The sequence below is a fragment of the Engraulis encrasicolus genome, chromosome 5, assembly GCF_034702125.1.
Source record: "Engraulis encrasicolus isolate BLACKSEA-1 chromosome 5, IST_EnEncr_1.0, whole genome shotgun sequence".
Classification (NCBI taxonomy): Eukaryota; Metazoa; Chordata; class Actinopteri; order Clupeiformes; family Engraulidae; genus Engraulis; species Engraulis encrasicolus.
This window is the reverse complement of record NC_085861.1, coordinates 42,036,529-42,051,613: the sequence shown is the minus strand read 5'-3', so window position 1 is coordinate 42,051,613 and position 15,085 is coordinate 42,036,529. Positions and strand designations below refer to the sequence as shown.

At 39.8% G+C, this 15,085-nt stretch overlaps 1 protein-coding gene across 1 annotated transcript; it reads right to left on the bottom strand.

Moving 5' to 3' along the window:
- Positions 1 to 2,422: 2,422 nt before the first annotated feature.
- Positions 2,423 to 13,642, bottom strand: LOC134448559 (serum paraoxonase/arylesterase 2-like). Its single transcript, XM_063198240.1, has 9 exons — positions 13,563 to 13,642; positions 12,932 to 13,002; positions 12,794 to 12,849; positions 9,861 to 10,020; positions 8,926 to 9,052; positions 8,389 to 8,610; positions 8,217 to 8,298; positions 4,738 to 4,869; positions 2,423 to 2,824 (listed from the first exon to the last, which is right to left on the bottom strand). Exons 1-9 carry the CDS (start codon positions 13,640 to 13,642, stop codon positions 2,666 to 2,668), a joined length of 1,089 nt encoding a protein of 362 aa, XP_063054310.1. The 3' UTR covers positions 2,423 to 2,665.
- Between the last annotated feature and the right edge of the window lie 1,443 nt (positions 13,643 to 15,085).

The following is a 15,085-nucleotide window of genomic DNA, read 5'->3' as shown; positions in this document are numbered from 1 at the left end:
ACACTTGATCTCCAGTACACCCAGAGAGAACCTACCAACTTTGGTGCAACTCGGCCACTGGGCGACGCTACAGTTGGTGAAAATGTGTTTTGGGCAATATAGTATATGCAAAACAGGAAGTTAGCTCATATCTAGATGGTTAACTGTATGTTGTGTATGCATGAAGGGCAGCATATGCATTAAGGGCAGCATATGCATGAAGGGCAAGGCATGCATGAAGGGCAACGAATGCAAGACGGGCAAGCATACTCCAGCATTTTCTGTGAGGAAATGCAATCTAGTTAATTTTCTTCTTTCTTCTACAATCCATTCGTTTTGAAGAACCGATTAAGATAGAAAATCCGTTCAAAGACCGAAACGTTCGGCTCGGTCAACCGAACAGGTTTTGTATTTTTCACGGGGGTACCTCGAACTCTCTAGCGCCACCAACAGGAAAACGGTAACTTTTGAACCGTAGGTCCAATTTTCAAAAACTTGGTATCCCTGGAATCCTTGGACTGAGACAAATCCAACGCACCCTATGACGTCATTTTCCGCCTGGATAGTTTTCCCGCCATTTTGAATTTTGTAAAAATCAATAAAAATAGTCCACCGCCCACAATTTTTGGCGGATCGTTCCGAAAATTTACACAGAGCATGTTCAGAATCAGATACATCTACTCTAAAAGTTGCGGAACAATTGATTGAACCGTCTTCGAACAGGAACCAATCGAATTTGCCGGCGAAGATGCCAAACAGGAAGTGAGCTCATATCTCAACAAACCCTACTCGTATAAGAACAAAAATTTATATATATTATCCTCACTATAGCCAGGGACTACATACCAATTTTCGTGAAAATTGGAACATGGGGGATGCCACAATTACTGAAAATGTGTTTTAGCTCATATTGAAGTCGCCAAACAGGAAGTTAGCTCATATCTCGGTAACGACATGTCAGATCACAACTTAATTGGATACACATCACTGACATCATCCCTAGAGGTCAAATGACAAATTGGAGGATAATTGGCCACTGGGGGGCGCCACAATTGACGAAACTGTGTTTTGGCCATATTGATGAGGCAAAACAGGAAGTTAGCTCATATTTCGGAAACGCCCATATGTATTACCACCAAAATGGTATTCACATTTTCCTTGGACCAAGCCGAATCCAACGCACCCTTTGACAAAATTTTGGACCTCGGAAAGTTTTCCAGCAATTTTGAATGTTTTAAAAATCAATAAAAATGACGCCCCTCCCACATTTTTTGTGAGAGTTTCCCGAAAAATGCATCAGATTATGTTCAGACTGAGATACAGCTACCCTGAAAGTTAGGGACTGATTTCTTGAACCGTCTTTGAACAGGAGCCAATCAAATTTGGCGGCGAAGACGCCAAACAGGAAGTGAGCTCATATCTCGGCAACGCCTACTCGTATCAAAACAAAAATGAGTAGACATTATCTTCACCTTAGCCAAAGGCTACATACCGATTTTTGTGAAAATTGGCCCCTGGGGGGAGCCACAATTAGCGAAATTGTTTTAGGTCAATATCAGCCCCATTTACACTATGGGCCAATGGCCTCAATGTATTGGCCCAGGAACTTCAGCCAAGTAATTTAAAGCTATTTGGTGCTCTTACCTTAACCCAAAGGGTGCACAACAAAGATATGCAAGTGTACAATATGGTGTCCAGGGGGTGGTACACCAAAAAAACATGTTTTTGACTTTTTGACTCTTATGGGGTGTTTGTGTTAGATTGCGTGTGTTAGATTGTGTGTGTGTGTGTGTGTGTGTGTGTGTGTGTGTGTGTGTGTGTGTGTGTGTGTGTGTGTGTGTGTGTGTGTGTGTGTGCTGAACATGGATGAAGAGCAATGCATGAAGGGCAAATCATGCATGAAGGGCAAGGCATGCATGAAGGGCAACGAATGCAAGACGGGCAAGCATACTCCAGCATTTTCTGTGAGGAAATGCAATCTAGTTATTATTATTATTATTATGTTATCAACAGATCTTACTGTAATAGAACCTTCTAGAGTGTAAACAAGCTACTTAGTACTTGTAAGAAGGGAACAGACTGTATAATTTTTCCCACTTTATTCAGTGCAATGTGAACGCAAATTAGAACTCGGCTCTTAAGGCGCGTTCAGGCTGACTGAGAACTGTGCCAGTCTCCTTTGCGCACCTAATCGTGAACTAGCTGGCGTGTTCACACCATAGATCTAAGTGTTCGCGAAATGGAAAGTTGGTTCGCAATGCGAACCGGAAAGTTGGTTCGCAATGCAAACTGAAAAATACTTGTTTTTTTCTCCACAAACCGTGACAACATGGACGTCAGCAGGTTGAGGTTCATAAGGGTAATACACAATCATTCACTTGCGGAAAGGTTCAGAGCTCGGTATGAACGCGAGTAGTTCACAGCTAGGCACTTAAGTGCCAAACGTTACTGGTGTGGACACAGGCAACAGTACCAGTCTGGTCAGCCTGAAAACAATATCAGTGTACAGAGAGTCAGCCCTAGTTCTTTCACAAATCTCTGATAAAACAATCAACATCATCCTGAACAGTGCACAATTTGTGTAGTAACAGTACATTCACAAATCTTTTAAAACAGCCATCAACATTACTGTACTTCCCATCTTCCACAGGCATCTATTGCACAGTGCACGGCTTGTGTAGTTCCATTAGAGGTCACAGTATAGGGTTCGGTGAAAGACTGAGCCAATCAGAAGCTTCCCTCCGTAGTGTGCAGCCACAGAGGAGCCAATCAGAACGCTGCCATCGTCCATGTAGACCTGTTGCACACTTGGCTGCTCTGAGAGGATGTTCTCAATCCGAATAACCTGTAGTGAAAACACAAGATCAACAAGATGCTCATGTCAACCCAGCTGGAACCTGACTCTCAACAGATTAATGGGTTCTGCGTTACTTCACGAACATCTATTTCTAGAGCTACGGCATAGGTAGGGCTGTCACAATATTCAATAAGTCAATATATCGTACAATAAGTTTTTACAAGAATGATACCTTTTTCTGCCACAATAAGTTATTGCATGCTTCTTTGTTTTCCTCGTCACTCTTTCTTTGTCATGGTCCTGCAACTCTCTCTTCTCATCTGGTAACTTTCCACTCATTCTCACCTGTCATTCCCACAATCAGGCTCACCTGCTGCCACTTAACGAGCATTAACTCTGCTGCCTGCATACCATCACTGACTCTGCTGCCTATTGACCTTAATTGATTCTCGTTAATGAGCTGTGGCTACCATTGGCTGTCTCTTGTCACTTGCTGCCTCTCTCTGTCCATATAAACCTCAGTCCTCCAGTACCTCTCTGTCAGATCGTCTGCAAGTGGAACTCCTGTTTGCTGGCTTCTTCCCGTCTGGCTCCTGAACCCCGAATCCTGAAACCTGAAACTCTGAACCCGTGCCTGAACCTTTGACTCCGACTTCTCTGCTTCCCCCGGTAATTCTGACTTGCCTTCTGCCTTGTGACCAAGATTTCTGATTTGCCCTGAACGGTACTGCTCCTTGGCCTGATCTGCCCTGTTATGTGTGTGTGTGTGTGTCCATTATCCAGAGAACCCGGACCTCCACCACCTGCTCCTCAAGAACCAGAGGCCACTGGGGAACACACACACGCAGGTTCTCGGACTTGAACCTTCCAACCCCCTGAATCCCTAATAAATTCTGTGTAACGTGACGCATCTGGGTCCTTCTTCTGTCTGTCTGACATTCTTAGACTGAATATCGATAGGCACATTTCACTCAGCGCAATGATGCTTAAAAGTAGGTGTACTTTTAATTTTCAGTCTGTCTACCTTGTATATCTCTCTATCTACCCCTCTATCTAGCACCCCCTGCTGAAACACTTTCAAAATTAGAAAGGGTGTATGCACATTTTCATCCCATTTTCATTATATTTTTTGAAAATGACGAGAATACAATATTATCGTTTATCGCAATCATTTCTTGGCCAATTTATCGTCCAGCAAAATTTGTTATTGTGACAGGCCTAGGCATAGGCGTGGTTTTATTGTGATTGGGGAAACGATGAGCTGCTACTTTAACTACTAACAAATTCAAAAATACAGTTAAAATGAAAGAATCAATGTCGATGAGGGAGCACATGCAAGTGCCCATTGTTGCTGTGCAGTGCATTTCACTTATTTTTCCCTTTCTCCAGTACGTTTACATCTTGACTTCGTCACATCTCTGAAAATCCTGTGATCCTGATGGGTTCCTCTGCATTTTGGTTTGGGAGCAAGGCAAAAAGAGTGGAAATACACAAGGATCTGGCGAGAGTTAAGATAAGCCAGAGCAACTTTTGAGCTTTCCATCAATTCCTTGCAAATGAGAAATTGACTTTGAATTTAAGACATATTGAATAAGTCTTTGATCATCAATCATGTTGAGTCATGACGCCACAAGTGATGGGAAAGAACAGGAGGAACTAGTTGTACTTGCACCTGTGACGGAGGTCATCTTGCACCTGTTCACCCCCCTCGGGGATCGAACCTGCATCATTGTCAACTAGAACGGTCCAGCAATAGGAGACACAGTACGATACCGTTGGGCCAGGAGACTAGTCTCCCGGCCCAACGGCATCGACACTGTATGAAGCTTTCGGAGGGAGGTTTACCAACGTTCCACGCCAACTCTGCTAGTTAGCCTCCGTTACACACTCATAGTCTTAACTTTATACAGTAACAACATTAACCTTTTCGGCCTAACTGGCAGTTTGTAAATTCGTCTTACCTCTGAGCCTGCCGGATCATCCTGTGGTGTATTGAAAAATATTTTCCAGCCGTTGGGATGGCAGCCCACCCATACATCACCAGTCTGAGGATCCACCTCAATATTATCTGGAAGTGTTCCTATATCCACAGACTGTAACACAAAGCCAGAGAAATTGTCTTGCAGTGATCACAGGTCGATACAATTTGTTGTAAACAATCCAGGAGGACTGAATGAGATAACTATCATTAGTTTAGATTTTTTTGATATACCCATGATTTTTGATGACATGCAGAGCTGAAATTCAAGTGAATGTGTTTTGATATCTTAGGTGTGCGTCGTGGCATGGACAGGACAGATATACAAAGGGGCCCCAGGCCATCTTAATCCAGACCTGCATGTACAGTGTGATGTCTTAAAGTCATTAAAACCCCTGCATCACTAGATACTGCAAGGTGCCACAGAGAAAGTACTTTGGGTAATTCCACATCAATTCAACAAATCGCGGCACACTTGCGTCTCGAAAATATCTGAAAATATTGCAGGATTGTCCTCCGACAACATTCTGCAAAGTAACAGCTATACAATACGGAAGGCTTATATCTAGCATGCCGGTACATGAATAGGTGTAGTCTGCAGAAAAATGGTCATAGTTGCAGTAGATATTAGTACATCTTAGCATACGTCTTTTCTTTATTTAACCTTTATTTTACTAGGAAATGTCCCATTGAGTCACAGTGACCCTTCTTCCAGGGAGTCCTGGCCAAGAGGCAGCAAGTTTTAAGTTTCAAAGGAAAACACAAAGACAGAGGACAAAAATACCAAGACACCAGACATCAATCAACTACAAAAAAGTATGTGCTGTACTAAAAAACAAAAAACAAAGACAAATCTCATGGACATAACATAACAATTGACAGTACAGCCAGGGACAAGACAAGAGGCTGCAAGAGGACAAGACTCACATACATCCTAAAATAAAATACAAACTAAACCGTGATAAAAGAGTAAAAGACACAGACTCTTGTGGGGCTGCCGTGACCTATTGATTAAGGAGATGGGCTTCAGATCAGCGATCCCTGTCTCACTCCATGGCTGAGGTGCCCTTGAGCAAGGCACCTAACCCCACACTGTTCCAGGGACTGTAACCAATACCCTGTACTTAAAATAACTGTAAGTCACTTTGGATAACAAGCGTCAGCTAAGTGTAAGGCTATGTAATGTAATGTAAAGTCCCTAATTTTATTACATTTTGCTGTGTTCTGTTTAGGCCTTCAGAAGACATATTTGCACACAACATAGGCTTGGTGTTTTGATCTTACTAGGATTTGTAGAAACACGTTCATAAAAGTGAATAAGCATAGAAGAATTTCTGTCATGGTCTGAACAGGAGATCTCTCAAATATGGAAAATCATTTCCAATCTAATTTTCAAAGCACTCAAAAACTTTGTTGCAACGATCACATATTTTAAAACTTCACAATCTCTACTTTTTGAAGATATACATTTTCCTAGTTTTATGCCCCTACTTTTATTTTATTTCATTTTACACTACCGTACATATTGACAATGCCACCATTGAAATCAACTGGTTTTGGAACTAGATTTTGTTTTAACCACCAGATGGAGTGGTGTAAAACATACTGTTGTCAGTGGCAATCAAAATGTATGGCATAAAATAACATTAAAGGGGTGCATAAAACTATACGTGTATATATATATATATCCTCCTGACTACCAGGGGAAAAAAAGTTTACTCCCCCAATTTTTTACTCCCCCAATTGTTTGAAGGCAAAAAATGAGATTGACAACATTTTTTTCGATTTTTTATTTTTTATTTAAAAGATTTAATGTGTCCATTACAGTAGACATTGGAAGGCCGCACATTGAAAATGTACTTTAATTGCTATCAATCTGGATGAAAAAGCATAACAATCAGTTGAATAATTAGTAGGCCTAAATTTGAGCATTTATGAGTTTACAATGAGTGTTTTATTGGTTTGAGGTGGAAACTGGATGTGTCTGTGACCATTATCAGTCATGCAGGTCATCTCAAGTCAAAGCAATTTTGTTTTAAGCAACTGGACTTGCAGTTGAAGCTTGAATGACATGTGGTCTCTCAACTGAGAACTTTCACCAGAGTTGACTAATTTTATAGTTCTGATGTGTGAAATATGGGTTATTATCTCTGGAACCAACATGTGTTCATGTTTATAGGATTAATTTAGTCTCAATTTAATTTTTGGTTGAAATATTGTCCTGCAAAGTTCAGACACACATCAGAGTCATGCTCCACATGGGGCGACAAATGCATCAATAGGAAACGTTCTGCTTGTTCTGATTCTACTTTTCCTGCTTGAAATGAATCCTAAGAGGTCTCTGAATCTTCAGCATCTTCCTCAAACATCACATCTAGGATTATTTATCAATAATGTGCTGTAAAGTGTCTCTCTTTCTGATTCTGATACTGCCTTTCTGACTAGAAAAATACTAACAAAATGGAAGATGTCACTACCAATGTCCATTTTAGAGGACATATCTTTAACGCCTAAATATGGGAATTAAATAATGTTACATTAATTTAGAAATGGTTTAATTGTGCTCTGAAGAGATTGAAATAACATATAAAGATGATGTTTTAAGACAATAATTGCCCACTTTAAAGTATTATGCATTTACTTTCCCTTTAGCCAAAAGCGGCCTATTTTTAATGGACACCATTTTCCTTGCAAAGAAATAGAAAGTTCCCAAAACCCCACCCCTACACACATGGTATCATTGGAAAGCTCTGAATGTCCTCTTCAAAGACCATTGGGAGTTAGCACAGTAGTGTGTATGGGGTGGGAGATATTGCGGTTTACAAATGTCCTCTAGAGAGGACAAAAATGAACTGCTGGTAGTCAGGAGGATATATATATATATATATGTGTGTGTGTGTATATATGCAAAGCATTGCACATGCCCACAAGGTGTTCTGGTGCTCTAAAAAGGAGATTGAAAATGATTGGTCAGATTTCAGAAGACTCCTGTTAAGTGAGATAATATTTCAGAGCACAGCAAAATACTGCAATAAAATTATGATGCATATGTATATTTACAGCAAATATGAGCATTTCCTGTTGACTACACCTATTGTATCAGGATGCCAGATGTAAGCCTTTTATATTGTATACGGTAGTTCTCATGCTATGGAGTGAGAGAGGGGGGAAGGATCAGCAAAGGACCTCTGGTTGAAATCAAACCCAGGATTCGGGATTCGCCGGCATAATGCTACGGTGTCTTAGCTCATGGAGCTACCGCGCCCCGACAGTGTTTAATGTTGAGCCAGGCATGAAGGATAACATCTCTTCCCACTGTTGGGAGGAGCATTAAAAAAAGATTTGAAACTACTCAACACAATAGACATTTCCCCCCTTTGGTCATTTGGGGGGACCCCGGGCAGGTGGATGGCCCCAGACTGCAGCCATATCTAGCCTCTGTGTTTGCGCGTGTACCCTTACCTTCACAGGCATTAAATCTTTACTCTCCTGTATTTCCATCACATGAACTTTGCTGTCGAGAAAATCTGCCACATACATGTGCCTGTAGGAGGAGCATCATTTAATTTTACATTTATGCAACACGAAGAAAACAGTTGCTAATATGCAAAATTGAAGTTAACTTCAAACATACTTTTTGTCTGGAGAAACATTGATACCATTTGCCATGTAAAAACTGTCTGACACAACTTTAACTTCCTCTGGGCTGTAGTACACGACGGTACACCATGGCAAGGAGAGCCACATTCCCAACATGTTCAGAATTTCATTGAAGTAGCCGTCAGCTTGAAGTTTGAAGTAGTTATCGTTTGTGGCATAAAAACTCTCCGGTCCCACAGCCACAATGTCGTTCACACTGCAAGAGCCAAATAACAGCAGGTGTGTATTAAAGACAATGGTGTGCAACCTGGATTCATTAGTTCATAGTGGGGAGCGATATTTTCCAAATTATCTGATTTAAGCTGTCCAATTCTAACAGATGATTGCCTGGTTGAATTGGACAGGTAAAACCAGTACATTGGGTCAAAATGTAGCACAGGATAGTTCCACTTCAAAGTGAATATATTGAATCCTGGTTGCACATGACTGATTAGAAGGCTATTTTAATAGATAACAGAATGGATGTTTAAAATATCATATATACCGTAAAAGATGATATAGAAGTTGTTACCTGATCAGGAGTTCATGTTTTATTGTTTTCAGGTACACGAGAGAGTTCTCCTCATCCAGGAATTTGAATATTTCCACCTGACTTTCATCTTGAGGATGATTGACGACAAAGAGGTAGATGGCACCACCTGTGTAGGAGAGGAGATCAGTTTGGTCACAGTTGAACAGTTGGTCACAGTGAGCTTTTGAAAAGTTTCCTCAGAGAACCTTTAGGTGCTGTTCCACATAGCTGGATATTTTCAAACGTGGATATTTGTTTCGCTTGTTTACATTGGTTTTCCGCATAAGCAGTTTTCAAACCCACATATCAATAATCTGGCTTTAAAATATCCCATTTAGGGGGCTAAAACGCACCTGTTGCAATGGAGTTTTTATTTTTATCCACACGTTTCCACCTAAACAGGATAAAAAAAATATCCACATTTAGAAATATCCAGCTACGTGGAAACAGCACCTTAGTTTAGGGGGTCCAACCAGAGTGGCCAACTGAAGAACCCCTTAAGATTATTTGGGGAACCTATGTAGGGGTTCTTGGGGTTCTACTAACTGAGAACAGGGAACTTTTAGGTTCTCCCAGACTGGCAAACAAGGTTCTTTGAGGAACCCTTCATATTTCACAGTTTAACAATTTCTATAATGTCATCCCTAAAGCTTTCAAAAGCTTGTGAAGACAACTCTTGTCTTAGAGTGTTTCTCTTTCATAACAAAACAAACTCTACTTAACTTTCCCGAACCCTCACAGTACTTACATACATTGTTACAGTAGGCCTGGTTTAGTTTACATTTTTCAATAAAATTACTTTAATCTACAATAGGTTTTAGACATTTCTTTGCATGAAAGAAAGAAGGACCCAGTGGGGAACTTGTTTCGCATTTGTTGTAAATGTCTTTGGATAAAGCATATGTGTAATACCATGTCATGTATAACAATCTAACCATCATCAGTGTAGGTGCTGATTCCATGGGGGTTGAAAGAGTCGATCTGGAAGCCTCTTCCCATGCGCAGCTCCACAGGCTTCATCCGCTCCTCCTCCATGTCCAGGATGTAGATTTTCCCCGGTCCATCTGCTGTTTGAAATCCTGGTACTTTCAAACCCTATGGATATACAGGACTGATTTCCTGTACCCTTGACATACGTTTTGTTGCCTATCCATGTTTTTGGATCAACAGCTAATAATCTTACTTTCAATTAATCAATTGTCTTCAGGGGTTGCTCATATGAAAGCTACCACCCTCCCAAATGAAATTTTATGTCCAAAATGAATCTGTTCCACAACAACTGATGGCGAGGGCTGTATAAAAAAATCAGCTGTGTGATATACAGTATGTGTCGCGTGTCAAAAAGCAATTCCTTTTCAAATGTCATACAGGCTATTTTTAATCCTACATTGAATTTCTCATCGGTGCAATCTCATTGGAACTCATTGGCATACGAGCAAAATGTAACCGCCATACCTAGACCAAGTTGCTTTTAGGGGAGCGAGCATACACCTTCGGCATGTCCGGAGCTGTCCACGCATGTGGTGCTGAAATATGGTAAATCGTGCTCACTTTTTCCTACCGCCATATAGTCCAGTCAATCTAGCTCTAAAAAGGCCCAAACCCAGGACGAATTGCAATAGTAATGGTTCCTGCTTTTAAGTGATCCTTAAACCCCCTTGTATCACATGTAAAAAATCTACAGCTTTATATTTAGTGGAACATACTTTTTTTCAAGGTCAAAGTTGGCAGATTTCCCATTCATTTCTCCATAGGGAGACAATATAGGAGATAAAAGGTGAATAGGGTAAAATTTTAAACTATGACATATTCATTTGAAACGTTCACAGTTGCTAACTCACATTCAGGCAAACAATTTTGGTATTGAAAAGTTTTCTGAAATATGATGAGGAAATTAGCAAATGGGGCAAATGAGGTCATATGTACTGATGTGATAAAATCTGCGGTAACAGACCAAGCATACAACAAATTGCAATAGTAATGGTTCATACATTATTTTGTTATCCTTCAACCCCTCTGCATCACATATTAAAAATCTACTTTCATCAATTCAGTGGAACATACCTTTCCCAAGGTCAAAAGTATCCAATTTTATGCTGCTCTAAGCAGTCTGGTACTACTTCCTGTTTATTTTGCGTCTTGTATGTGGGCCAAGATGTCACACACTAATGTGATCAGGACACATTTAGGCTACTACAGTATGTCTACCAAGACCACAGGGCACTTATTTGCCACCGTTCTAATCAACTTTGTTTGTGCAATTCCAATGCATATTTTCTGTGGGACATAAACACAAACTTGGACATGAACGCAAGAGCCGCAGGGCACAAGGCAAAGAGCCGCATGCGGCTCGCGAGCCACGGGTTGGCCACCTATGGCTTAGAGTGTGAGATGACCACAATAATGGTAGATTTTTTTCTATTTTAAAAAAATCTTACGGTGTTGACTAAAAGTCCGGACACATGTACAATAGTTTAAAAAGTATATAAAAAGGTTTATAAAACATTGTACATACATGTAGTTTGATTAATTATCCAAAATACTTGATGACAGTAGCTATGATGTTTGTTATATTTAATTTTAACCAATTATTATGGTATTGTCAAATTCTAAATCCTGCTTTCAGACATTGGGTTTTGAAGGTACTGATGACACACTGCAACATGTAAAATACAAAAAATAAAACTATATAAATATGAAATCATGTTTTACTGTAAAAAAAACTTCTTCTTTTATCATTCCAGCTAATTTTATTGCAATTTTTTATTACATTTTAAGCACAAACATGAGTTTTATCTCCCGGACATGTTTTGTCCCATCTCTCAAGAATCCCTGATATTTAAGTAGATGTGATCTCATTTGCATATTTAATCTTCATATTTCAGACAACTTGCAATACAAAAAATCTTTGTATTTGCTTGAATAAATTACTGTGAAAGTTTCACATTGATATCTCATTTTTAATTTTGTTTAGCCTATTCCCCAAGTAGGCCTATCTCCTATATTGTCTCACTATGGGAAAATGAATGGGAAATCTCCAACTTTGATGGCATAAAAAAGTAAAAAAGGAAAGAAAAACTATTTTGGTACTGTCCTCAACACAAAATGAACACTAAAGTTGGACTCTTAATATAACAAAAAGAAAAGAAAAGAAAACAATTTTAAATATTCATAATATGTTTGTATTGATCTGCGTGAACCATGGACATGACGTGAACTTTGTACTTTGTATTATATGTATATGTATGTTGAATATCTTGCACTATGTACTATATGGAGAACTTGCACAGATTACAAATATGGCAATGAAAATATCTGTGATGTCATGCTCACGTGGTATGTAATTTGTAATTTAAGGGTCAGCTGCACAATCATCTGTTATGTCTGAGGAAGGACACGAAACGTCACAAGATTCAAATGAAGTAGGCCTAAATGGGAGCATCGGTGTTGCGGTTCTTTTTTCATTAAATCTCCAACTTTGACCTTTAAAAGAAGTATGTTCCACTAAATATAAAGCTGTAGATTTTTAATATGTTATTAAGACATACATAGGGATTACAAAAAACGTGATTGTTTACTATTGCAATTTGTCCCGGGTTTGACTGGCCTAATACCGAGACCAAGTTGCTTTTAGAGGAGCGAGCATACACCTGCATGCACATGTGGTGCTGAAATCTGCGTAAATCGTGCTCCAAGGAAAGGAGCCCAAGATGGGGGGTGGGGGTGTCGGAATGTCGGGACGTTTCATGGAAAAAAAGATACTGACATTCCGACAATTGAACGTCAATGTCGGAATGGCGGTGTGTCGGAATGGCGGTTGCCCCCCAATGTAAGCATGCTGTGGAGAGCCACAGGTCCTGCAACTTACTGTGCTGATGAATGCCAGTCCACCTGGAAGTATTGTGATGTCTTCCGACCCATAGTCTACAAAAACGTTATAAGTTATGTAAGTAAATGGGCATATATATACACATTGCAATATTATGACCAGCTTAGGTATACATACCAAGACCTTTAATGTATCTACAGTTGGGGAGGTGGTTCTGCTTGAGTTCCCTGTTAGCAAGAAGCTTCTTTCTGCAAATTACAAGTACATACAAGTTCCATGGGTAACAATGTGCTGACCTTTCTGACATGCCATTTCTGATGTTGAAAGGAATAACATAACATGTCTACTGTAAAACCAACTGGACAGCCAGCTTGTCCACCGTCCAAAATAAATACATTACTGTAAATAACAGTCTTCTATTCTAAATAGTCAAGTTAAAACATCATAGACTATTATTTTAAGGTGTGCTGTAGCCTACATTAATACATGCTCAACAGCAGGTTGCCAAGATCACTGGACTGGACATCTCCTCTGACAGATTTGATCAACCCACGTCCTTCAATTTAGATTTAGATGAATACGATGTTGTTGCAAGGATGCACGATGAAAAAAGCATTACTTACAATGCATAAGAGAGTTCAAAAAAACCCAGATGCATTAAATTAGTGACCCTGAATCTTAAAACAACCCAGCAAAACTTCCCTGCGCGGCAAAAACAAAAACACAAATTACACTGCGCCTTTTACTGTTACGCACCGAGCCATTCAAAAACTGAACACACAATTCACTCTTTCAGTGTGTTCTCTACCTGAGGTTAACCACACGTTCTCCCACAAATGCTGAAATTCCCGCAATAATGATAGTCAGGAGGATTACTTTCTTGCCCATTTTGTAGTTAATGCTATGCGGAGTCGCAGTTCACATTCCTGGGAGAATTTATGGAGATTGCATGAAAACAAACACCGTAATCTGCTTGCGGAAGTTATGCTAGTTGAAGGACCACATGGTCCACAGAAAAACTTTGATGGCATAAAAAAGTAAAAAAGGAAAGAAAAACTATTTTGGTACTGTCCTCAACACAAAATGAACACTAAAGTTGGACTCTTAATATAGCAAAAAGAAAAGAAAAGGAAAAAAATTTTGAATATGCATAAAATGTTTTTATTGATCTGCGTGAACCACGGACATGACGTGAACTTTGTATTTTGTATTATATGTATATGTATGTTGAATATCTTGCACTATATATATGGAGATATTGCACAGATTACAAATATGGCAATGAAAATATCTGTGATGTCATGCTCACGTGGTATGTAATTTGTAATTTAAGGGTCAGCTGCACAATCACCTGTTATGTCTGAGGAAGGACACGAAACGTCACAAGATTAAAATGAAGTAGGCCTAAATGGGAGCATCGGTGTTGCGGTTCTTTTTTCATTAAATCTCCAACTTTGACCTTTAAAAGAAGTATGTTCCACTAAATATAAAGCTGTAGATTTTTAATATGTTATTAAGACATACATAGGGATTACAAAAAACGTGATTGTTTACTATTGCAATTTGTCCCGGGTTTGACTGGCCTAATACCGAGACCAAGTTGCTTTTAGAGGAGCGAGCATACACCTGCATGCACATGTAGTGCTGAAATCTGCGTAAATCGTGCTCCAAGGAAAGGAGCCCAAGATGGGGGGTTGGGGTGTTGGAATGGCAGGACGTTTCATGGAAAAAAAGATACCGCCATTCCGACAATTGAACGTCAACGTCGGAATGGCGGTGTGTCGGAATGGCGGTTGCCCCCCAATGTAAGCATGGTGTGGAGAGCCACAGGCCCTGCAACTTACTGTGCTGATGAATGCCAGTCCACCTGGAAGTATTGTGATGTCTTCCGACCCATAGTCTACAAAAACATTATAAGTTATGTAAGTAAATGGGCATATATATATACACATTGCAATATTATGACCAGCTTAGGTATACATACCAAGACCTTTAATGTATCTACAGTTGGGGAGGTGGTTCTGCTTGAGTTCCCTGTTAGCAAGAAGCTTCTTTCTGCAAATTACAAGTACATACAAGTTCCATGGGTAACAATGTGCTGACCTTTCTGACATGCCATTTCTGATGTTGAAAGGAATAACATAACATGTCTACTGTAAAACCAACTGGACAGCCAGCTTGTCCACCGTCCAAAATAAATACATTACTGTAAATAACAGTCTTCTATTCTAAATAGTCAAGTTAAAACATCATAGACTATTATTTTAAGGTGTGCTGTAGCCTACATTAATACATGCTCAACAGCAGGTTGCCAAGATCACTGGACTGGAC